Source organism: Hemitrygon akajei, chromosome 5, assembly GCF_048418815.1.
Source record: "Hemitrygon akajei chromosome 5, sHemAka1.3, whole genome shotgun sequence".
NCBI lineage: Eukaryota > Metazoa > Chordata > Chondrichthyes > Myliobatiformes > Dasyatidae > Hemitrygon > Hemitrygon akajei.
The window spans coordinates 170,458,701-170,485,710 of NC_133128.1; the positions used below are offsets into that span (position 1 = coordinate 170,458,701).

A 27,010-nucleotide genomic window follows, 5' to 3' on the forward strand; every position below is an offset into this window, starting at 1 on the left:
AAAGCCAGTAGCCAGTCCAGCTCCATCCTGGCCAAGGACTGGACTTAAATAATGTCTTTGGTAGATTAGATACCTTCCTAGTAGGGTCAACCCACGGAAAGCTGCTGGACCAGACAATATTCCTGGCAGAGTGTTTAGAGGATGTGCAGACCAGCTACCAGATGTTCTCACTGACATCTTTAACATCTCCATGACCAGCGCCGTCAATGTGCTCCAAGGCCGTCACCATCGTCCCCATGCCGAAGAGGTCTTCAGTGTCCTGCCTCAATGACTACCATCATGAGGCACATCAAGACCCTGCTGCCCCCTCACTGGACCCCCTGCAGTTCGCGTACCGTCCCAACCATTCAACAGACGACACCGATGCCATCACCCTCCACTGGCCGTAACCCACCTGGACAAAAAAGACACGTATGTTTGAATGTTGTTCATGACTTCAGTTCAGCATTCAACACAATCATTCCTCAGAAACTGATTGGAAAGCTGAGCCTACTGGGCCTGAACACCTTCCTCTGCAACTAGATCCTAGACTTCCTGACTGGGAGACCTCAGTCAGTCCGGCTCAAAAGCAGTATCTCCAACACCATCACACTGAGCATGGGGGCCCCCCAGGACTGTGTGCTCAGTCCACTGCTGTTCACTCTGCTGACCCACAACTGTGGTGCGACACACAGCTCGAACCACGTCTCATCAGCAAGAACGACGAGTCATCGTACAGAGGGGAGGTGCAGCGGCTAACGGACTGGTGCAGAGCCAACAACGTCTCTGAAAGTGATCAAAATAAAACAGATGGTTGTTGACTTCAGGAGGGCACGGAGCGACCACTCCCCGCTGAACATCAACGGCTCCTCAGTAGAGATAGTTAAGAGCACCAAATTTCTTGGTGTTCACCTGGCGGAGAATCTCACCTGGTCCCTCAACACCAGCTCCATAGCAAAGAAAGCCCAGCAACGTCTCTACTTCCTGCAAAGGCTGAGAAAAGTCCATCTCCCCCCCCCCCCCCCCATCCTCATCACATTCTACAGGGGTTGTATTGAGAGCATCCTGAGCAGCTGCATCACTGCCTGGTTCAGAAATTGCACCATCCCGGATCACAAGACCCTGCAGCAGATAGTGAGATCAGCTGAGAAGATCATCAGGGTCTCTCTTCCCACCATTACAGACATTTACACCACACGCTGCATCTGCAAAGCAAACAGCATTATGAAGGACCCCATGCACCCCTCATACAAACTCTTCTCCCTCCTGCCGTCTGGGAAAAGGCACCGAAGCATTCAGGTTATCACGACCAGACTATGTAACAGATTCTTCCCCCAAGCCATCAGACTCCTCAATACCCAGAGTCTGGACTGATACCAACTTACTGCTCTTTACTGTGCCTTTTGTCTTGTTTATTATTACTGTAAGGCTTGCACTGTTTTGTGCACTTTATGCAGTCCTGGGTAGATCTGTAGTCTAGTGTAGTTTTTGTATTGTCTTGCGTCGTTCAGTGTAGTTTTTGTATTGTTTCATGTAGCACCGTGATCCTGAAAAACGTTGTCTCATTATTATTGTGTACCATACCAGCAGTTATGGTCGAAATGACAATAAAAAGTGACTTGACTTGACTAATTGGATTTGAAAATGCTTGCTCAGCTGACAAAATCTAGTGTTTTTGAATGAAAGCACCACTTGTTTACTCTTGTTAAAAAACATAACTCACTCTCTTCCTAACATCACCCACCATACTTGATGACATCACAGCTACTCCTAAGGAGTTAGTATTGTTGTCGTGGACAGTTTGTGTGCAATTTTTAAAAATGGGGTGAACTTTTTCACTAAATTACCACTCTCGTTAATGTTATGCATACTCCTAGAATACTTGGTGCATCTAAGGTCAGGGAGGGGTGCAAGTCCAAGATTGGGAGCCTTTGGCTTAGAGCTCTGCTTAGAAAGCTGTAGCCTTGGGTGGTTGGTTAAGTTGAGAGAGATTAAGAGTATAATGGAACTATGGGGATCACAAATGAGAGGATAGGATAAAATGAGATTGGATAGATGCTGGGGTATCAGCAAATCAGATTATTTTAATGCCTAGAGAAATACCACTACCCTTCAAATGGTTTAAGAATAATTCCTTTGGAGTCTTGAGTGCTTTGTGCATGGTGCATTTTTTTTTTTGCCCAATACACAGATAAAATGACATCTGAATCTAGTATATGTTATACAGAGTCAAAATTGCATGGATTAAATAAGAGTTCCACCAGATTCACTTGTGCAGTCAGCTAAAGGTCTGCAAGTAATAGTGATAGAGCAAGAACAGGCAGCAAGTTCATTCTCCATTTCAACGTGACTCCTCTGTTTTTCTATTGAATCCCAGCCTCATCTTGAGTTTAAAATTCACCTTAAAAATAAGCAAACATTCTGGGATGACTGAAAAATTTTATGAGAAATTCAATTAATATCTTTAACTATTTTAATATATATTACTTTCAAATTAAAATGGGTTAAAATGTGCACTGAATGTAATGCAATGCCAGCACAATTTTACAAATTTCATTTAATTGCCTCTTCATAGTTTAATCATGTGCAATTTTCACTCTATCATTTTATAAATTACAATTTGAGGAAAAATAAATTAATCTAAGGTGCTCTTGGGGGGGGGGGGGTGGGGGGTGGAAATAGCAATCCTGGAGACAAGGACTCGAGGAATTAGTGTATAAAGTTTTCATTCCTGAATGTTAGTTTTAAATCAGGTATAGATTGTTGTTCTGATCTATTTATTCATTTGATCTGAAACAGGAGTTTACTTGCCCTTTACTTGATGGTAATTAGATTGAGCACCTTTAATGTATTTTTAAAATTATGTGTTTGATTATTGATACAGGTGAAGCGAGGATCTACTGAACATGAGTGATGACAAACCTTTTGTTTGTACTGCTCCTGGTTGTGGTCAGGTAATAGAAATTTTATTCAATTTTGTTTAGTTCTTCAACTATATTTTTTAAAGTGTGTAAAAACAATGGACTATATTTTATTCCTACATGCATTGTACGATATTAAATGGAATATTTAGAGAATTTTTTTTTCCATTCTGGTGTACAACTTTATTAAATGTAATTAACAGATTTTTGTTTGCAGAATTAGGGCTGCTTCATTGTAGCCCAATCTGTTTTGCTTGTGTGAGTAGTAACTTTTTTTTATATAATTGTGTGCATGGTTAAACTAACAGAATTTCTAACAAGTCAGAAATAAAATCCTGGTCTTTCATGTTTAAGGTTGTTTTGAGTAAAATCCTGAAATTTGACTGGGTTTTTAAAAATATATCTGAATATTACACATTACAGGAAGTTGTAACCTTTGAGCATTGTTATCCAGTTTTTAATTCACCAAATTTCATTTCATGTACTACCCATATTGTTTAATAGAAAGACCTGCTCGACAATGACACAGTATGCCTGGAATAAACAAAAAGGAGCATTTCAGCCTTACCTCTGTGTTGTATTTTGTTTCAATTATTTTTCATGGTTTGTGAAACCTCAAATTTGAACATTTTTTTTGAAGAAAAATGTGAAAGAGAAAACCTGTGGTTGTAGTTATTATTGTTAACTATGAATTGCAAACTTATTTTATTTCAAATTTTATTGCAGCGCTTCACAAATGAAGATCATTTGGCTGTTCACAAGCACAAACATGAGATGACATTAAAGTTTGGTCCAGCACGTAATGACAGTGTCATAGTGGCTGGTTAGTATATATTTCTCTTCGTCTATGTAAAGTAATCCAAACTTAAAGAAAGATAATGAAATAGTGATCAAATATTTATTTTAATGAGGATGTTTTCCTATTAAAGATATTACAGTGTATAAAACGTTGGTACAATAAAAGATTTAATGACCAAACAGATCGAAAATCCCATTTTATAGCTTACTGTGTTTAGTTCATTACGCACAATAAAATGAATTGAATACAAATGCTTTTCTAAGTGCTACTGTATTTTCAAAATGTTTCCTTGGAGCTAGCTTCAATTTTCCATCACAAAGATAAAGGAAATTATTGTATCCATGAGAATATGCTTGCACTGTCAGTGAATAGTTGATCAAGTAGTCGCCCACATTGACAGTAGTGAATTTCCTTTCGTTTTTCTAGTTATTGTAGTTACTGGGACTGAGACATAGTGGCACACAGGAATTTATTCAAATTTATTTAATTTGTAATGATTGATTAAATTGAAATATCTGCCTTCTTTTGCTACACACCATATCTAGTTAAAATTGAACTGAATTGACTTTATTACTTACATCCTTCATATACATTAATAAAAATTTTTTTACTTCTCTGTAAATTGCAATGTGCAATTTATAGTAATTTCTAATAAATAGTATGTACAACAGGGCAGTCAATATAACCTAGAAATACAGTTGTGTCAACATGAGTTAAGCAGTCTGATGACCTGGTGGAAGAAGCTGTCCCTGGAGCCTGTTGGTCCTGGCTTTTATGCTGTGGTACAGGTTCCTGGATGGTAGCAGCAGGAACAGTTTGTGGTTGGGGTGACTTGGGTTCCCAATGATCCTTCAGGCCATTTTTACACACCTGTGTTTGTAAATGTCCTGAATAGTGGGAAGTTCATATCTACAGATGCGCTGGTCTGTCCGCACCACTCTCTGCAGAGTCCTGTGATTGACGGAAGTACAGTTCCTATATCAGGCAGTGATGCAGCCAGTTAGGATGCTCTCAATTGTGCCCTTGTAGAAAGTTCTTAGAATTTGGAGGCCCACACCAAACTTCTTCAACCATCAGAGTTGAAAGAGGTGCTGTAGTGCCTTTTTTACCACACAGCCAGTATGTACAGACCACATGAGATCTTCGGTGATGTGTATGCAAAGGAACTTAAATATGTTCACACTCTCAACCCCAGATCCATTAATGTCAATAGGGGCTAGCTTGTCTCTATTCCTCCTGTAGTCCACAATCAGCTCCTTTGTTTTTGCAACATTGAGGGAGAGGTTGTTTTCTTGACACCATCATGTCAGGGTGATGACTTTTTCTCTGGAGGGTTCCTCATTTTTATTTGAGATTAGGCCAATCAGTGTAGTGTTGTCAGCAAATTTAATTAGATTGGAGCTGTAGGTGGCAACACAGTCATAGGTATACAGAGAGTAAAGGAGGGAACTTAATACACAGCCCTAAGGGGCACCTGTGTTGAAGGGCACAGGTGAGGGAGCCCACTCATACCACCTTCTGGTGATCTGACAGAAAGTCCAGGATCCAGCTACCCAGGGCAGGGTGAAGGCTGAGGTCTCTCAGCTTCTTGTCGAGCCTGGAGAGAATTATGGTGTTGAATGCTGAACTGTAGTTCAAGAACAACATTCTCACATAAGTATTCCTCTTCTCCAGATATGTAGGGACAGTGTGTAGAGCTGTGGCTATTGCATCCTCTGTTGATCAGTTGTGTTGGTAGGCGAATTGTAGGGGTGTCCAGTGTGGGTGGTAGCATGCTGCAGATGTAGTCCTTGACCAGCCTCTCAAAGCATTTGCTTATTGAGGTGAGTGCAACAGGATCCCAGTCATTCAGACATGTTACCTTGGTCTTTCAGTTCAATTCAATTCAAACTCTCCTGTTACTGCTGCCCTTCAGTGTTCTCTGTGGAGAACAAGCTGGATTGTGTTTGTGGACTGCTACTGGCTTGTTCTTGACAACAACATTCAGGCACCAGCAATCTACAGGACATGACACTCATTGACTTGGGCTATATTATATAGTGTGTCTGTACATTTACTGCTATCTTGTATGTCCTATATGTAACTTAGTACAATGTAGGACTGTTGATACTGTGTTTTGCACCTGGATCCCAGATGAACCTATTTCATAAGGCTGTTTATCAGGTTTAGTGCATGTTATGTGAATAATACAGGCACTGCAATACCTGAACAAACTATTTGTGATTTAGAGTGATTGTTTGGGACTGTTTTAAGTTGTTTTTATACTTGAAATGATTTTGATCATAGACACATGAAAGAAGCTGAAAGTTCATTGGGCTGAATCTGAATAATACTGGCAAACTAAGATATTTTTCAGAATTCTTTTGATGGTTTATCAGTATGTGCTAAATCAATATGGAAATTCTAGTGCATTATCTTTAACATACATCATCTTCCCTTTACCCTGCTCATTCTACAGAAGAATTGTGAGGCGTATTTATACAATATTCAGTTGAATTAGTACAGAAACGGCCCCTTCAACTCAACAAGTCAGTATCTGCCATCAACCACCCATTTTCAGAATCCTGCATTAGCGCCATATTTTTTTTGTAAATCCTCATCAACCTTCTCCCCCACCCCCATCAGATTATAGAATCATTTACTTAATAGCAGTAATTTATAGTGTCTGCGCGCCTTTGGTTTTGGGAGGAAATCAAAGCACTTGGAAGAAACTCAAGGATAACATGGAAACTGATCTAGCCTAAGCTCCTGTCTTTTTCATTTATAAGTGTGTCAGTGGTGTTTTGTATTGAGCTTGTACATATTGAACAGAATTTGAGAATGTCATGAAATCCTAGAATGTGACTATTTGGTCTTTTGTACTTGCATCCACTTGATGGATCACTTCCACTCTTAGATTTAACCATTTTTCTTTAAATCTTTCAACTGTTTATCCAATTTTCTTTAAATATGCTGCAATTATTGAACCTGCTTATAGTATGAAATGATTGCTGGTTTTAATAAAGATGTAAACTAAACTTCCAAGTTGTCCTACTACCTTTAAAGTTATTTTTACAAACAACCACAGCATTTGTGTTCCTGCATATATTTTAAAGTAAAACAGGCTTGGTTATCTTTGTCCTTTTTAATCATCTCACCAAGAAAGTCATAGAGAAGTACAGCATAGAAACTGGTTCTTCAGCTCATCTAGTCCATGCCAAAACCATTTAAACCGCCTACTCTCATCAACCTGCACCGGCACCATAGCTCTCCCTACCTCTACTGTCCATATACCTATCCAGACTTCCCTTAAATGTTGAAATTGAGCTCGCCTGCACCACTTGTGCTGGCAGCTCATTCCACACTCTTACGACCCTCTGACTGAAGCTTCTCACCATTCATCTTTAACCCATGACCTCTGGTTGTAGACCCACCCAACCTCGGTGGGGAAAAAGCCTGCTTGCATTTACCCTATCTATACCTCTCAATCTTCTACATTTTAAAGAATACAGTCCTAATCTATTCAATCTGTCCTTATAACTTGGGTCCAGACTCAGCAACATCCTTGTAAATTTTCTCTGTTCAACCTTGCTTACATCTTTTCTGTAGGTAGGTGATCAACACTACACACAATACTACAAATTAGGCCTCACCAAATTCTTATACAACTTCAACATAACATCCCATCTCCTGTACTCAATACATGGATTTATGAAGGCCAGTGTGCCTTAATGACCTTATCTACCGGTGGTGCCACTCTCAATGAATTATGGACCTGTATTTCCAGATCCATTTGTTCTACCACAATCCTCAGTGCCCTACCATTTGCTGTGCAAGACCTACTGTTTGGTCCTACTGAAGTGCAAAATCTCACACTTGTCTACATTAAATTCTATTTATCATTTTTCAGCTGATGCAGATCCCTCTGGAAGCCTTGATAACTTTCCTCACTGTCCACTACACCCACAGTCTTGGTGTTATGTATACATTTACTGATTCAGTTAACCACCTTATCATCCAGATCATTGATACAGATGACAAACAACAAAGGGCCTATCACTAGTCACAGACCTCCAGTCAGAGAGGCAACCCTCTACTACCACTCTTTGGCTCTCTCACAAAGCCAATGTCTAATCCAGATTTCTACCTCATTCTGAATGCCAAGTGCCTGAACCTTCTTGACCAGCCATACATGCGGGGCATTGTCAAATGCCTTACTAAAGTCCATGTGGGCAACATTCACTTCATCTACTTTCCTGTAACTTACTCTAAAATCTCTTTAAGATTGATTAGACACGAAGCCCGGCTGACTATCCTTAATCAGTCCATGTCTATCCAAATACTTATATCCAGTCCCTTAGAATAGCTTCCAAAGAGTTCCCACAACTGATGTCAGACTCACCAGCCTATTTTCTGGTTTATATTTGGAGCCTTTTTTAAACAGCGGAAGAACATTGGCTATCCTCTGGTACTTACCCTGTCGCTCAGGATGATTTTAATATTTCTGCTCGGGCCTGACAATTTCTGCACTTGTCTCTTGTAGGGTCTGAGGGAACACCTTGTCAAGTCCTTGTGATTTATCCAACCTGATTTGTCTCAGTGTATCAAACACCTCCTCCTCTGTAATCTGTACTGGGTCCATGAAGTTGATGCTGCTTTGCCTCACTTCCCTCAATTCTGTGTCCGTCTTCTGAGTAGATTCAGATGTAAAGAATTCAGTTAAGATCTCCTCCATCTCTTTTTGTTCCACACATCATTACCATTCCAGTTTCCAGAGGACCAATTTTTGTCCCTTCCAATCCTTTTGCTCTTAACATATCTGTAGAATCCCTTAGGATTCTCCTTCAGCTTATGTGCCAGAGCAACTTAATGCCTTCTTTTAGCCTTCCTGATTTCTTAAGTGTTCTCTTGCATTTCTTGTACTCCATAAGTACCTCATTTGTTCCTTCTTGCCTATATCTGCTATGCACCTCCTTTTTTCTCTTAACCAGGGCCTTAATATCTTGAAAACCAAGGTTTCCTTCACTTGTCTTTACCTTTTATTCTGACAAGCACATGCAAGCTTTGTACTCTCAAATTTCATTTTTGAAGGCTTCCCACTTACAAAGTACACATTTGTCAGAAAACAGTCTGCCCAATCCACACTTGCCAGATCATTTCTGATGCCATCACAATTGGCCTTTCTCCAATTTAGAATCTCAACCCGTGGATCAGACCTAACTTTTTGCATATTTACTTTGAAACTAATGGCATTGTGGTCATTGGTGCAAAGTGATCCCCTACAGAAAATTCTGTCACCTGCCCTGTCTCGTTCCCTCATAGCAGATCCAGTATTGGAAGCTCTCTCATCGGGACTTCTATGTACTGATGAAGGAAACTTTCCTGAGCATATTGACAAACTATATTCCATCTAGTCCTTTCACAATATGGGATCCCCATTCAAAAGGTGAAAAGTTAAAATTACCTACTATAACAACCCTATGTTTCTTGCAATGGTCTACAATCTCTTTAAATTTGTTCCTCTAAATCCCTCGGACTATTGGCTGGTCTGTAATATAGCCCCGTTAATGTGGTCATACCTTTCTTATTTCTCAGTTCCACCCATAACACCTCACTAGTCAGGTTCTTCAGCATGTTCTGATGAAGCACTGTCGTGATATTTTCCCCTGACTAGGAACACCACTCCTCCTCCTCTAATCCCTCCTGCTCTGTCACATCTAAAACAAGGGAACACCGGAATACTGAGCTACCAGTTTGCCTCTCCTGTAACCAAGTCTCACTACTGGCTACAATGTCATAAATCCAGGTGTTGATCCATGCTCTGAGCTCATCTGCCTTTCCTAGAATACTTCTTGCATTGAAATATTCGCAGCTCAGGACACTGGTCGCACCATGCTCAACCTTTTGATTCCTGACTTTGTCTGAGGTCTTGCCAAGATCTGTCTCCACAACCTCTCCACTATTTGTTCTGGCACTTTGGTTCCCATCCCCCTGCAACTCTAGTTTAAACCCCACCATGCAGCACAAGCAAACCTTCCCACTAGGATATTAGCTCCCTCCTCCAAGTTCAGGTGCAAACTGTCCCTTCTGTGCAGGCCCAACCTTCCCTGGAAGAGAGTCCAATGATCCAAAAATCTTGTACCCTCCCTTCTACACCAATTCCTTAGCTGTGTGTTAAACTGTATAACCTTTCTAGTTCTGGCCTTACTAGCATGTGGCACAGGTAGCAGTCCTGGGATCATAAATCTGAAGATCCAGCCTTTTAACTTGGCACCTAACTCCCTGAACTCCATGAGCCTACATGGGCCATGACCTGCATTGTTCACTTTCCCACTTAAGAATGCTGAGGACTCGATCTGAGATATGCCAACCCTGGCACCTAGGATGCAGCATAACATTCAGGAATCATGTCTCGCCCACAGAACCTCGGTCTGTTCCCCTAATGGATACCCCATCACCACAGCATGCCTCTTGCATGCCAGAGACCTGACTGCTATGACTATACTCTTTTAAGTCATTTCTGTCCCCCTCTCTAATCCCCATCCCCAAACAGTATTCAAAGTGGCATACTTCAGTCTTGTGACTATAGTTTTTCTAGCTTATTGATGTCCACGTGAATTGTTTTAATACAAATTAATGCATTAGGGGAAGTAGGCTAGTCAAGCTTCATCATAATCTGATTGCACTCAGAAATCCACTTTTCTGTCAATGTGAAATAACCTTTCATCTCCTAATCATTGATCTTTCTGTATTTGCTTTCAAAAATGCACATTCTGTTCTACCATTCTTTAAGAATGAGTATTCAAAAGATTCCTGAGCCTAAGAGATAAGTTGGAAATATGGTCCTGTGTGTGAAGATTTTGTTCAGTCTTCCTAATTTTTCTTTTATGCTTTCCTCAGTTATTTATCCAACTTATACCTAAGGAGGAAAATTCTTTTAATTATCTCCCTTTCTGCAAAACTAATTCCTTTTTTTTAAAGAGACCGGTTAAAATCCATAAATATTCATTTAGTATCTGAGCATTCTGATCTGTTTCCACAAGAATTTTATCCCCTTTATTGGCTTTCTTTGTCTATCCAGTTTATCATTTGTGTTTTTATAAAGTGCTAGTGATGTATTTTATATTAGCCTATAATCTTTGCCATTCAATTTTCTTTGCTGAATCTGTTTCTAACATTTTAATTCCAACCCCTTCACAATAAAAAAAACCCCCAAAATGCTATTTGCCTATCTGGGTGTTATCTACTTATTAGACCTGCCTGTTAACTTGTGATTTATGCACAAGAACACTTGGATCCCACTGAATTTCATTCATTTGAAGATTGTGTTCAGTTGACCTTTGTCCTGTCCGAGAATTGTTTGCTCAAAATCCACTCTACTGGACTGATAATACTCAGGAGTAGCTGTTTCCTGATGGAAATATTGAACTGGTAGATTACTCAGCAGAGCTTCACACTGGAGCGTATTTCAATTGAAAACCTTTAAATGCAGTGATCATACTAACATTTTATAATAGGTCAGGAAACAATCAATCAAAAAAGAACTAATGGGAGTTGCAAAAGGATCTAGTTCGCTGGATTTAAATCAAAAATTGATAAAGTAATAATAAATGGAGACTTTCAAACAGAAGACAGTGTGAATCTAGACCATACCTATTTCCATTACGGGAAGTGGTTGTCAGAAATTACCTGAAATGATTGCAGAGTTTTGAAACACAGAGAAATCTGGGTGTTCTGGTTTCATAGAAGGCAAGTATGCAGAAGAAGCAATTCTGAGGAAGAACTAACAATGATATTATTTATGACTTTGTAATAGAATGAAAATGTAGGGAAGTTATGCTCTATATGTATAGAACACTGGTGTGACCACAGCTGGAGCCAAGTATACATTTAAAAAAGGGCGTGTATGTGTTGGAAGCATTTCAGAGGAGGCTTACTACAATAATAACTGGAGTTTAGAAAACTCAAGAGGTGACTTGATAGAGACATCAAAGACAAGGTGGATGTGTTAAAGTTTTTCCTTACAGAGAAGAATAAGCATTTAAATCAGAGATGAGTCACAAGGTAGATTTTTTTTCTGAGATTCATAACTTAGGAATTCTCGAAGAGTGGTAGGATTGGATTTTCAATATTTTTAGCAGAGATAAATAGAAAATTCAAATGGTGAAACATTACTGCAGGTAGATTAGATTGCAGAGTTGAGTTTACTCCTGGTTCTTCCTTAATTATTAAGTGGAGCAGGATTGAGTGGCCCAATTACCTACTGCATTTAAATCATTTGTTCATATTTCTTGCAAGACACATGGTGGCTGACCACTAAGAGCATTTTTTCAACTATTCTTTCATGCAGCGTATGGAGATACTTTTATGTTTTACATTAATACTTCAGAAATAGGTGTCACAAAGCATTCATTTGTTAATATCTTTGCACATGAAAACTGTTATCTTCTAAAATATAGCTTCTTATTTCATGAAAAGAATTTTAAACTCTAAATTTATTAAGTAATAATTGGTTTGCATTCAAGATTAGGGGTGGCAAAGAAAATGGCCATTCAAAAGATTAACGAAGTCAAATAACTACTAGTCTTCTAAGGAAATATTTTATCATTGGAATCTTATGTCCCATTGTTATTATGAGCTGCCATATGTCTTGAGTTATTTGAATCATATATTTTACTTGTCTTACTTTTTGCATCTAAATTATGGACTCTGAACAATAGATTATTATGCATTATAAACTGCTACTATTATTGCAATAACTACCATGCAAGTTAATGGAGTTGATTCTAACAAAGTTGATTATAAAAGGGCAATAATTTTATCATTTGAAACATTTTAGACCAAACTCCAACTCCAACACGTTTCCTAAAGAATTGTGAAGAGGTCGGGTTATTTAATGAACTAGCAAGTCCATTTGAAAATGAATTTAAGAAGGCATCAGAAGATGACATCAAAAAGGTGATAAATATATTTGCATTGTGAAACTTATAATATTGAAACATTTCAAATGTACAATTGATTCTTGTTCTATTAAGTGTTAATGCTCTCTTAATGGAGAATATATTGGAGGGCAGAGGTTTAGCGAGTGGAGCTGCTCCGGTGACCCAGGTTGAATCCCAACTTCCGTTGCTGGAATTTGTACTTCCTCTCTAAGTATTTGGTGGATACCTAAGAAACTCAGAAAGATGCACAGCTTGGTAGGTTAATTAGCTACTGTAAATTACCCCGAGACTGTCAATGACTTGGGACAAGTGGATGGGAATGTAATGAGAATAGATTGCATGGTAAATCTTTGGGGGGAATAGATTACTTCATGAATCGGTCTAGTCTTCCATACCTCCCTTGTGTCCCAAGGAAGTGTGGAAAATGATTTTTTTAAGATAATTTATTGAGTTGTTAGTTTACACTTAAACTACTGGTGTATTAATAATATGTTAAGTATTACATCTCATCCTTGTAGTTACCTATCAATAAATTTTCATTGATGTAGGCTTCATAATTTTTGTAATGACTGGATAAAATTCTCATAGCTGCAATATGGTTAAAATATGTACAAATTGCAGAATTTCCTTAATTTTTCTAATTAACCAATGTATGTTTCAACTACAGGTATTATTTTCTTCTTCTAATTGTATCACTTTAATGCTATATCAAATTCAGGCCTAACAATTTCTACTCTTACATAAATCTGCAATTTACAAATAAGTGAATATTTTAAATGAACTTCATAATTTTGCCCACAAACCTAAAGTGTTTTAGAAATTATGGTCCAATAATTACATTGTGGCTGTCTTTGGCACAATGCTGTTGCAGCATATGCCACTGCCACTTAATGGCAGAATAGCAATTGGCTAGTGAGCTATGGGTGTTCTTCCTGCATCCAAAATGACACTTCTGTTTGCACTGTTATCTGTTTAAAGATCAGTGGTTTGGTTTCTGAGTTCCTGAATAAACTGATTACATAGTACCTGCTATGATCAGTTGTACTCCAGTTAAGTAAAAGTACCTGAAAATGATTTCCATACAGTATATAGTGAGCCTGAATTAAGACCATAAGACATCGGAGTGGAACTAGGTCATTTGGCCCATCAAGTCTGCTCCATCATTTCATCCTGGCTGATCCATTTTTCCCCTCAGCCCCAATCTCCCTGTATCCCTTCATGCCCTGACCAATCAAGAATCTATCAACCTCTGCCTTAAATATACATACAGACTTGGCTTCCGCAGTTGCCAATGGCAAAGAATTCCACAAACTCGCCACTCAAGCTGAAGCGATTTCTCCTCATCTCCATACTAAAAGGATGCCCCTCTACTCTTTGGCTCTATTATATACTGTATGTCGAGGAAGGCAAACCTTTGAGAAATGAATGATTCTGGCCATTTAGATCCTTACACTGAAGTTTTGCAGTTGTTGATCAGGTGCAGCACTGACAAATTCTTGGCATAAATATGCTAATTTATAAAGGCTTTTTCACAATTATTTTCAACAGTGGTGTATACTTAGTACAGTTGACTAGACTCAATAAGTCAGGCATTCTGAGGAATACTTGTTTCAATGTTGGAGTATTACTAATATAGTTATAACTGAATATGAGATTTGTTAATTCAATGAAGTTAAATAACTAATTGTTAGTGATTTTAGTTAATCTGAAGTTTTACTCTGGTCTAATTTCACAGGTACCATTGGACATGTCACCACTTGCAATACCAGCAGTTCGGACTAAAGTAGAAGAAACACCAACTGTGGAAAGCAGCCATCAGAACAGTCCCCTGCCTCACCCAGAGTCAACTACCAGTGATGAAAAGGTACTCTGTGAGAAATTAGGATTGTTGGTGCATAAAATTTGGGTACCACATAGCCACAAATGGCTTTGCATTTTCAGAAGAGATGCTGTATCATGGTTGCACATTTATGGGAAAAGTTATATAAAATGCCACAATGAAAATGAAAGCAGTATGTACAGTATACATTCAGTAAAAATATAACAATTTCAATAGATTGTGGCTTTAATCAGCTTGTATTACTGACTTCTCAGTAGCACACTAAATAGACAATGCCCACTTAAAAACCTGCTGTGGGTTATACACCATACCAGCACTATTTGATGGGGTCATCCATTAGTCAGTTTCCTATTTTTTTTAAAAAATCTTTGGTTTATGCAAATATTTGGTATATTCCATAGTTGTTTCAAGTTTCTGAAGCAGGTGTTCATGGTGGGCAACCTCAGTCGGCCTTGGTCCATGAAGCTTAGCTGCAGAAAACACCATTTAGATGTGTTTCCATCAGTCTGGGTAGGTGGGCAGTGCACTCATGGTGTTGCAAGGATGGGATGACCTTAATTTTCCTTGTCAGGTAGGTCAAAGACTTCACGCTCCTTGGATTGATTACCAGTTTCTCATCAGCATTTTTGAGAGATCTCTGGCAAGCTAGTGCCTTTCTCTTTCCCTGACAGTAGCATGCTTGTGCTCATTGATCTGCTTTGTGCAGATCATGCCTGCGTGCAGTCTTCTAAATTGAAGTCAGTGAATGATGTCTGCAATTATGTAGTTCATTGACCATCTGATGATGTCAAATGGTTCTTGCTATCTCTCAAATTTCTAGGCTAATTTGGAAATCTTGAGTATCTGAAGTAAAAAGAGGCAAGTATAATTTATGGTGTGGAGAGTAGGGAAACTAGGAGAGGGAAATTTACACCACCTGTAATTTGTCACTTTGAGTGCAGGTTGAGGGCAAGGTAGTATATGAAGTGGAGGATTATGTATAGCTTGAGGATACTGTAGTCTTTGATTTTAAAAAAAGTTGCTGACTGTTCTAATGGCATTTATTCCATGAAGATTAAGAAATGCTGAAACAGGTATTCCCCTACTGGCTCTGATTATGTTCCATCTTATCCTGCAGTAGAGGGAGAGTACATCCATACTATTTGAGTGATGTGGCTGTCAGGGTAAATAGGGTACAAGCTGCATCAGATAGGTTTGAAACTTGCAACATTGCTAAATGTGGAAGTTCAATAATAATCTTAACTTTAGGTGTGGGTCCTGATTGTTATCAGTTGAATGATCCAATTATGGTGAATTGAGCAGTGCCTACTCCAGTAGAACAGTTAGTAGTATATAATATGTGAAAATGTTTCTCTGAAAGCTTGACCATTTGCAGTCTGAACTATCTTTGGTCCTGCAGATTACTTGTGGTATTGAAGTCCAAAGGACTCTGCTTTCGCTGCCTTTTGAGTGCATGTCTGGGCCTTTTAGCACCATGAAGATGCAGGGTGTTCCTTATTTTGGACCCCCTTTGCCAAAATGTCCAAAAATCATGTAGTACATGTGTTCTGTCACTTGATTTTCTTAGGTTTGATAAATGTGCTGTAATCAGATTTCTCTCTCCTTCACTCAGTTCCTTTAAGCACTGGAGAGAACCGTTCAAGATATTGACTTATTGAGTGTCCAGCAGTTAACTGGGTTCCAACTTGATGCTGCATTTAGAACAAAATATTTGTGGTAATCTTTGAACTTCCAAGGGTTATGTTGTTCCCACCAGATTTACAATTAACACATTTGAGTTATAATTTGAAGGTTTCTGGAGCAAGTGAAGATTAAATTACAGAAAGAAAATTGAAGAGAATATGAGATGTACTTCTCATTGAATAAGAAAAGAGTAAATAAAACTGACAAAAGTAAGAACCTGTGATAGATTCTTCTACAGTTAAATTGCTTTATGGAGTGAATAAATTTATAAGGAAAATAACTGCAATATCTTCATAATTATGACACACAACAGACTGCAACAACTTAATTTCCAAATGTATTCTTTTTTCATTAGAACAACCTACATGATTGAGGTCCTTAGGGATAAAATTATGTACTTTACAATGTTGTAGAAATTACTTGCAGAATAAACAACATATTTGCCACATAGAAATGTCTCAAGAAGGATTTTTCAGAAGACATAATTTTGACAGAAACCAGTTCAGAAGAGGGTTTCATTTAAATTATTTGAATTAATATCTGCTTTATATTGTTGGATTTTCAGTTTATTTTTTTGGCAGTTGATGTAGGAGGAGGACATTATTCAGAACCAAACCCCTTGAGGCTGTCACTCAGACTCTGATTTATTCTCTCCCACCATCCCCCCCCCACCCACGCCCCATTCTCAGAAGGCTTATTTAGCTGAAGACTCCAGATGATATTTACTATTTTCGGAAAGGATGTATTGACAAAAGTTATTTTCAATTTAAGCTCCTTGGATCTGATTAGAATACATTGATGACAGCCATTGAGAGTTTTTATTTAAGTATATCTAGCACTTCTTTGAAGAATGAACTTCTCCAAAGATGAGAAGCATCATTTGAATCTAGTCTGGTCCAGATGAATGTTCTATATTTCTGTAAAAGACAGCTTACAAAATTTAACTTTTGGTAAGATGGCAGCACTGCAAACACTGTGGCCTCTCAGGGGCCAACCAAAGGTGTTCTTTCTCTTTATAAAATGTGTTTTTTTACGATTGCAAGACAATTCTATTCCAAGAACATTGGCTACTGCAGGGCTACACCCATCAGCTGCTCATTGATCAGAGTAACCACACTGGTGTTGGTGGAGGGGCTGGCCGAGGTAATGGAGGAACAGGTTTGAGCTCCCAGAAGCCCACCTGGCTGCAGACTGTGTTGCTCCCTGCTGCTTGGAAGCATCGGAGTTGGTGCAGTATAACCATGAGAGATTATCTCAGACATTTCACTTACACTTGCAAGAATCTGTTGGACAGTGATAATGTAAGCTGCAGGCCTGTTACCCTTGTCTGGTGGTCGGACAGTCAACATGGGAGCTGTGTAGCCTCAGTTGTAGCGACAACTAGGCCTTAAGCCTCAGGCTTGGCTGCTGTTGCAGACCAGGTGAGAGATGCGGAAGTGCTGTGACGTGGTTGAGCTTGACTGGGGCCTGGCCTCTCCGGTCAGTGCTTCCCTTCTGTGTTCAGGCGATGGAATGACAGGTAACATTATGTGCGTCTACACTGCCGGCAGACTGTACCAGTGATTGCCGGACATTGTCGCTCAGGATCTTGGACTATATATGTTTTGTTTTTTTCAAGTGAATATGCTTCTTTGTTCGATACTTTGAATTGTTACTCACTATAATTCAATGTTTGCTTGCTATTTTGTATGTTTTGCACTTTGGCATCCCAGAGGAACACCGTCTTGTTCAGCTGTATCTATGTATGGTTTGAATGATAATTAAACTTGATTTGATTGATCGGATTTATTACTTATGGATGCCATAAGCATGAAATAAAATTCATTATTATAACAACAGCTGATGTTGCACAAAATCAAGATATATCTGGGAGCATTATTAAATAAAGTTTGACACCAAGTCATTTAAGGCAATATTGCAGCAAATGTTTGAAGCCCTGGCTAAAGAGGTTAAAGAATCTGAAGGTATTGGGGGGAAGAGGAAAGGTAACAAAGTTATTTTGGAAGGGAATTGTTAAGTTTGTGCCTTAGCACCTAGAAAACTTTGGTGGTGTAGCAATACAATAAGAAAATGATTTAAAAAATACAGATTTCAAGGAGTTTGGATTTAAGAATACAAGGGAGGATGATTCCATTGAAATGAAAACAACTAAAATAAATTTCAAAACCAGGCTGTAGTTTAATAGAATCGAATGTAAGTTGGAAGTGCAGGATTGATGGGTGAGCAGGACTTGGGTGTGCTGTAAAAAGTAGAATGCAAAGTTTTGATTAATATTAAGCTTACAGACAGTAGAACATTGAATGCTGGTGTGATGTTTTGAATCTGATGTTGGAAACAAGTTCCTGATGAGTGTTAGTTTTGGAAAGTAAACCAGTAGTTTTGATAAACCAATCGCTTTGGTAAGCAATTTTTGTAATGGATAGTCAGTATGGAAAATGAAACATTGTCTTTGTGTCAGTTTTGAGTGTGGTTTTATACATCAAAGAATATTTAATTTTTGACCTTTTTCCTGAGTGACAAACCTGACTTTATATTTTGTCATTAATTATTAACTTATTAACCTTTCCAGCAAGATCACTTACAGAAATACACAAAACTTTAAAGAGCAACTGCTGTGCAATATTATGAGCCAGAACTTGCTCCCAGCACTGAGGCAGCCATGCTTGCTGCTAGATTAAAGCAGAGTTATGAACATTAGCTTCTCAGATTAGTTGGTGTCAGCTTACTGTACAAAATGCTAAATGGCTAGGCCATGAGCAGTGGAGGCTTTGTGTAATTTAATGCCATCACATGGATGGTCCGGTGAAACTTAGCCACAAAATAAGTAAAAGGAACTTGGAAGGTTACCAGAGCTTTGTATAATTTAATACTATTAACATAGGGAGGTATTGGTGACCTCTGCCCACAAAACCCAAAAGAACTGTTTTGGCTCGGCTGCATCCCACAGGCTTTAGTTATCTGAGCTATCATGGAATATGGATGCATCAGCATCTATCATTCAGAAGAATAAAACATACAAAGAAAAATAAATAAAAATTTAAAAATCTCAATTAATTTAGTTATAAATAACTACAAACATTTGAATTAATATGATTCAAAATTGTTATTAAGTTAATACTTGCTTTTCTTTGTCAAAACCATTTTCCCCAATTCCAACAAGATTCCCTGGTGTCATTGAAGGAGAATGTAGTATTTTATTGAATTCCATGAGGGCAGTCAGGAAAATACTGACGAAAAGCAGTCAGCAGTTTTGTAAATTATGCATTCATGTGGGGATTCCAATATTCTTGACAATTATGGCAACAATTTATGATGGGACTGTTGCCAATTTCCATCCACATATCAGGGACATTTGCTGGCTAGGACGCCAAATAAAATATATTTCATCCACATCTTGACCAAAAAGAAACTACTCCAAAATGTTTGTTGATTCCTTTCTAAAACCAGAATTTGGATTTCGAAAAGGAAAATGCACAAGCTCATTTTTTTTATTTTTCATATTGAGTTCAATCCCAGTTTAGTTTATGGAGAATTAAGGTGTGAACCTGGGATTTTTTTTGTACTCTACTCTCACACAATGTTAAAACAACCAGTGTTTGATGAGTTGGAAGGTGACTGATAATACTTTTACTGAATTTTGCTACACACCATCTGTTTATCCTGTGACCAATCCACATGTAATTTTCATGTCATATAATGGATGAGTTGGAAGCATCAACCAAAAGTTAGGAAAGCATGCAAATTTCCTTTAGGGAAGAAAATGAACTTTTTATTGTGGTGGGACATATTGCTGAACTCATTGTTAAGTACTAATGTGATGTTTATGAAAATTATATAGTAAATTCTACAGCTAACCTTCTTTCACAAGACTGAGATTAATTACATCTTAAATCTTTGGAAAATTTTACTCACTCTGCAGTGAGTTGGATTTAGAAAGACGCCAATCATTGTTATTGGAAAACAAAATTCCAAATACCACTAATTTTAGTAAATGTGTTAGGTCCAAGAAAGCAACTTCAGGTTTTGTAATAAGATAGTTTGATGCAGGTGTACAAATAGTGAAATGTTTACAGATACTATATTTTACAGTAGGAATATAGTCGCATGCATCAGTATGCGTGTATTGTAGAGGGATACTGACCGACATGTACTCTACACATGGGAATGGAAAACATGGATGGGCCAAAGGAAATGGCAGGCAGCTACCTGTGTGAAGCTCTATACACACCTCTCAGTTTAAGCTTTAGAAATCACAAATCAACTGCTCTGGCTTTGAATGCCAACTCATTCACTTCTTTACTTAATTTTATATCGCAGATCATTTCTAATGTGGTCTCGTCCAGCAGAACCATAAAGATGAAAGGGCACATGGAGGGGAGAAATCTACTTGAGCTCTGCTCCCTTCCTCTCACCATTTTTTCCCTCATGCCCTGCCTGCCTTGTCCCCAATTTCCAAATCAGCCCCTCAGCTAGAGCAATCATTCAAGGGGTGCTCCTTCTTTTGATGTGTTTTCCAGCAGTGTTAAGACAATCTATTTTTCATCTCTTACCCACCATCGCCGATCTTTGTTAATTTGAAATCACTTGCACCTAGAAAAAGGTTGTTTTCATACAAGCATATTCAACTAAAATCTGTCAACGAGAACTAAAGGACCAGACATAAATAAATGAAATGGGACAACAAATTTAAAACCCCACCTGAGTTGCTTCTTGTCTGCATTTCCCTGATCATTTTTGTGAGCCCTGGGAAATAAATCTTGTGCAAGAAAATAATAGAATCAAGTTATAAACCAATTTAAATTAGCTGTGACGTCTCACAAAAATAGTAAATATATAAACAAGTACTTATTCACAATCAAGTTTGGGATATCCCTAATTAGATAGATAGATAGATACTTTATTCATCCCCATGGGGAAATTCAACTTTTTTCCAATGTCCCATACACTTGTTGTAGCAAAACTAATTACATACAATACTTAACTCAGTAAAAAAATATGATATGCATCTAAATCACTATCTCAAAAAGCATTAATAATAGCTTTTAAAAAGTTCTTAAGTCCTGGCGGTTGAATTGTAAAGCCTAATGGCATTGGGGAGTATTGACCTCTTCATCCTGTCTGAGGAGCATTGCATCGATAGTAACCTGTCGCTGAAACTGCTTCTCTGTCTCTGGATGGTGCTATGTAGAGGATGTTCAGAGTTTTCCATAATTGACCGTAGCCTACTCAGCGCCCTTCGCTCAGCTACCGATGTTAAACTCTCCAGTACTTTGCCCATGACAGAGCCCGGCTTCCTTAACAGCTTATTAAGACGTGAGGCGTCCCTCTTAATGCTTCCTCCCCAATACGCCACCACGAAGAAGAGGGCGCTCTCCACAACTGACCTATAGAACATCTTCAGCATCTCACTACAGACATTGAATGACGCCAACCTTCTAAGGAAGTACAGTCGACTCTGTGCCTTCCTGCACAAGGCATCTGTGTTGGCAGTCCAGTCTAGCTTCTCATCTAACTGTACTCCCAGATACTTGTAGGTCTTAACCTGCTCCACACATTCTCCATTAATGATCACTGGCTCCATATGAGGCCTAGATCTCCTAAAGTCCACCACCATCTCCTTGGTCTTGGTGATATTGAGACGCAGGTAGTTTGAGTTGCACCATATCACAAAGTCCTGTATCAGTTTCCTATACTCCTCCTCCTGTCCATTCCTGACACACCCCACTATGGCAGTGTCATCAGCGAACTTCTGCACATGGCAGGACTCCGAGTTATATTGGAAGTCCGATGTGTACAGGTAATTATGTAATTATGGTGAATTGGATTCTTGCTGGCACCTGCCCATGTCTCAGCATGAAAGCACATCAGAATAGGGTTAAGATCCCTTTCAAAAAATTGATTTTTATCACCTATTTATTTTTATCTGTTCTCATTGGGTTAAAATTTCTTCCATAGGGATATGGAGAAAATTAAACTATAAAGAGATGTTAATGGGTGGATAGGAAATACTCAGAAGATGAGGAAAAAATTGATTTAAAAAAAGATGTTTCTAATATACCATGAAATTGAATAGAGATTTGATCTTTTTCTTGAAAAATACACAGTAGAAACCAAGTAAGACCAATCCAAGTAACAGATTGAACTTCACCAAATTGCTAATGAATCATTAGGTCTTGTTCAACTTGTGTAAAAGTATACATTTGTATGGAAAACATACATTAAAATGCTATAAATGCTTCAACTGCTTTCATGGCAGATGTAGAATAATGGTCCAGAAATTGATTGAGTAGCTCACATTCCAGTGACAACGATGAATTGTTTTTTAATCATCCTTAACATAATTAGTTCAATGCTGCATGTTATTGAAAAGGCAAATTAATAATGTGTCACTGTTGCCAGTGTGGCTTCTTGTACCATTGAACATTTGGGTCAGTCAATGGTCAGTCTCATCTAATTAAAAATATTGGTGGAAACAGAGAAAAGTGACAGGAAACAAGATCAAAAGCAGTCTGTGGGCCAGTCAGCATCTGTGGAAGCTGAAGGTGTAAATCACATTTCAGGTTAAGACCTTGCATTATGACTGCGAGGGAACAGGAGAGATTGCCACTATAGCAGTATGAAGAGGGATGGATTGAACTCAATTTAGATAGAGATAGAGAAAGAGAAAGGAAATTAGATTGGATTAATGTTTCTAGAAGGGAAATGTAAGAACAAGTATTGTACAGATCTTCAACTAGTCCACATTGGAGTGGAACATTGCCAGCTCTCTACATGGGTCAAAGAGTTACAAAATTCTGTGCCTGCATTTTGCAACATGGAAATCAGAAACAAGCTGGCGATTAGATGCTAGGCTATCTGACCACCTCTGCCGTTCATTCACTGCTGAGTTTAGTGCAGATCATAATGTTTGCAGCAGAAGGAAGGCATGCATTTCACATCCAGCCCTTCAACTTCATGGCTGGCATATGGAAGTCACTGAGCATATTGAAAAGTTACTGTAGATAAATGAGTTTTACTTGATTTTTAATTTGTATCTTGGTATGTTTAATTAAATTCATTTGAACAGTCTGCCTTGAACAGTAAATGTCTTTTATCATCACTGAGTTGTCGAAAAACCAGCCAGACCTCCAGAACACTGAGCTAGGCAGGGCCATACGTAGTAAGTATGGCCTCAGGAACAGCACAGGGAGTAAGCGAGAGTAACATGACAAATGGAAGATGAACTGGCTCAATTGCATTTTAAAAAAATCTTGAGTATATTATTATGTTGTGCTAAATATGGTAGTCAATTTCTGCATTGCTAGCGTAGTTCACATTATTGTAATAAAAATCAAAATACTGCAAATGCCAGAAACCTGACAACACAGTGCTGGAAATATTCAATAAGACAATCTACATCTGGAAAGAAAATCAGTAAATATTTCATTTTGACAACCTTTCATCAGAACTGTAAAGTGGTGAAGAAAATGAAGAAATCTGTGATGATAAACTGGAAAGCAGGCTGACACAGCAAGATGGTGAAAGGCAATGGTGAATAATTAATGAAAGTTGGGGAGGCCATTTGAAATCAGAATAAAAAGGCTGGAAATATTCATCTGAAATGGTTGAACTTGTATATAAAGTCTAGAAGGCTGTAATCTGCCTATTTGACAGAAAATTCCTTCACTGTTGCTGCCATTTACCACTTTATTTGCACAACTGCACCTCCATCTCTGAATCTTCTCTTTCGCCCTCAACTTCTCTTTCTCTGATTCAAGGGATAGGTGAGCAACTGATATCTGTTCCTAACTCACTGACTTGCCTGCTACTTTGAGTATTTTTCCTCCCATCCTCCTTTCTGTTACAATTCTATTTCATTTTACATTTCTCAATTGGATCTACTTTTTAATCCCCAATACCAGTAAGTACAATGTGTCTTTCCCTTTGCTTGATCATGGATATCCCTACAACATGATTGATAGTGTCCTTGAGTGTTTCTTCCAGTTTTCACATTTGTGTTCCCGCCCTTGCTTTCAACTCCCAAGAAGTGAGATTGTATTCCCTTTGTCCTCAGTTTAAGGTCTAGTGGTCTTCACATTCAACAGATACCCCTCTGCATTACCCATAATCTGTAAACTAAAATCACACCAGATATATTTTCCCTTCTCTTCTCAAGGTTCCAAAGCATCACTTCTTCACAGCTGTTCTGGTTCCATCTTCAAGAATTCCCTTTTCTCACCTTTCTGTGCAACTTCTTTTGAAATTTATTTTTTTCTGTCTTTCATCCTAGAATGGATTTTCCACTTAATGTTTCCAATCAACTTCTCAAAATTATTCTCTGCGTCTCAAAATACAAGTGAAGTTTATCAACGACCAGTTTTGATTTAGGACATTTAAGCTGAAATACTAACTCAAGCTCTTTCTTATTGTGCAGTTGCAGCATGTTTTATTTTGATATCAATTATAAGCCCAAAGAATCAGAATTACATAATTATAATTATTTTTATCAGGTTCTTAGTGATCTGCCTATGTCTCTATCATTCCCAAAATTTAAATTTGTATGTTTTCTGTATTTTCACTGGAGCTTAATCCATGCTATCTTCCTGTACAATTCATTATACACATTAATAAGTATCTATATCAAAATAGCTATTTCTATGTAGTTTCACTCTTACAAGTTAATTCCATTTGCTCTTTGGCATAGCAATTGGAAACATGGTTTCATTTCAGTTTGTTATTTTAGAGTACTTTAATAGGGCATTTTTTAATACCATAAAATTGTCTCCAGCTGCTCAAAAGTTCAGCTGTGTACACATCAGGATAGTTGCTGCTTTTTAGTTCTCACTCCACTAGTTCAGTAGTTTCTACAGCAGCAAAATATTTCACATTCCACATTGGTCAGCAAGACCAAGGAATTGATTGTAGACCAAGAAGGGGGAGTCAGGAGAACATTCGATTGGGTTAAATTTATTTATCACATAAGCATCCAAACACAATGAAATGCACTGTTTCCCTTAACAACCAACATAAAGTAAGGATGTGCTGGCAGCAGCCTGCAAGTGTTGCCACACGTTGTATGGCATGCCCACAATGGTCAGCAGAACAACCCACAGCCAACATGCAACAACAACATAATGACAACAGTTAAGCAAACCTCTTTCCTACCCTCCCACCCACACACACAGTTGGGCCTTCAACTCCAGCACAGGCCACCTTCAACATCCAGTCCTTGGCCCAGGCCCCAGACACACAGATTCACAGACATCAGCCCTCCAACCTCCAGACTCGCCAACCTAGGGATTTCCCTGGACTTGCTGACACTGGACTTTGACGCCAGGATGCACCAATCATAGGCCTCTGACCTCAAGCCTCCAATCCCGGGACTTCACTGACTTTTGGCCTCCAACCAGACGACTTGCTGACTTCACAGATCATCATCCCTTGTTCTCAGGACCCAAAAACCTCAATCTACATCCTCAGGAATAGCTGGCCTCCAGTCTGGGAGCGCTCCATTCTGAATACGGAATTCTGGTTCCTTCCCCTAACTCTCTATTTACTGCCCGTGATCCCTCATGTCCCTCATCCCTCTCCCTAAAATCTAACCTGACCTCGAACTTCCTGTGCTGTCCCCAGAAATCACCCCTATGAACCTAATATCTAAGTCTGAGCCACAAACGTGGTGGATGCTTGTAGCTCGGCACTCTCTTGCCTTCGGGTGAGGTGTCAGCGGTGGAAATGTGAGCAGTTTCAAGTTCCTGGGCATCAGCATCTCAGAGGGATCTATCCCTCTGTAATCACAATGGAGACACACCAGCAGCTATACTTCAGTAGAAGTTTAAAGAAATTTGATATATCACCAAAGACTAGTAAATTTATAACAGATGTACCGTGGAGAGCATTCTGAGTGGTTGCTTCACCATCTGTTATGGAAGTGCCATTGTACAAGACCCTAAGAGGGTTCATGGTTATAGACTTAGCCAGATCCTTCTTGGGCAAAGGCTTCCCCATTGTTGACAGCATCCTCCAGAGGAGGTGCCTCAAGAAGCCACATCTGTCATTAAAGATTATCACCACCTGGGACATGCTCTCCTTTCATTACTACCATCAGGGAGGAGGTACAGAAGCCTGAAAAGCAATTTTCAATGATTTAGGAAGAGTTTCTTCATCTCTGTCATCAGATTAATGAATGGTCCTTGAACATTCCCTTGTTATTTTTTTCTTGCACTATTTATTTATTCTTGTAATTTATAGATATTTGTCTATGCATTGCACTGTTACCACAAACATATTTCACATCATATGGGTTTCACATATTAGAATTTTCTTAATTTGCCTGAATGCTGTTGCAGCTCCAATGACACAAGTTTGATTCCATTGAGGAATCAGCACCCCATCCAAACCAAGTGTGCCTTAACTACAGTGTTAACATCTGCAGAAAGCACTGTTGTTAAACTCTGCTACTGTTCCACCTCCCAAGTACAAGACCTCTACCACCAAGACAAAGCCAGAGCATGGGAGTACCAACATTTCCAAGTGACTATCATCCTGATTTGGAAATGCATTGTTGTTCCTTCACCCACATAATCTAAACTAGAAGTTATGATCATGCAACAGAGAAGAACTTCCATGGTTTAAAGAGGTGCTCACCAGCATCTTCCAGTAGCAATTTGGGATGGGGAATAAATGGTAGCATTGCCAGTAACCCCTATATTTCCAAAAAAAAATTAAATAAATCTGTCAAGTGCTCAACTAAGTTTTGAAAACAGGCCTGGCTCTCAACATTATACACTACTGGCAATCCCTTTTGATGTTGTAGCTCTGTTCACAGGAAGCTTTTGCCATCAAATTATTGTGACCTGTATATCAAATATTTGGCATAATTTGCCAT

At 38.7% G+C, this 27,010-nt stretch overlaps 1 protein-coding gene across 6 annotated transcripts in view; it reads left to right on the forward strand.

The window, feature by feature from the left end:
• atf2 (activating transcription factor 2) overlaps positions 1-27,010 on the forward strand; it is a 117,499-nt gene that overhangs the window by 28,855 nt on the left and 61,634 nt on the right. For all 6 annotated transcript variants that reach the window (XM_073047175.1, XM_073047180.1, XM_073047179.1 and 3 more), the window contains 4 exons: positions 2,864-2,933; positions 3,627-3,723; positions 12,518-12,636; positions 14,356-14,484. In XM_073047175.1, coding sequence (XP_072903276.1) covers positions 2,886-2,933; positions 3,627-3,723; positions 12,518-12,636; positions 14,356-14,484 — 393 coding nt within the window. In that variant the 5' untranslated portion in view covers positions 2,864-2,885. The remainder of the gene's footprint in view (positions 1-2,863; positions 2,934-3,626; positions 3,724-12,517; positions 12,637-14,355; positions 14,485-27,010) is intronic.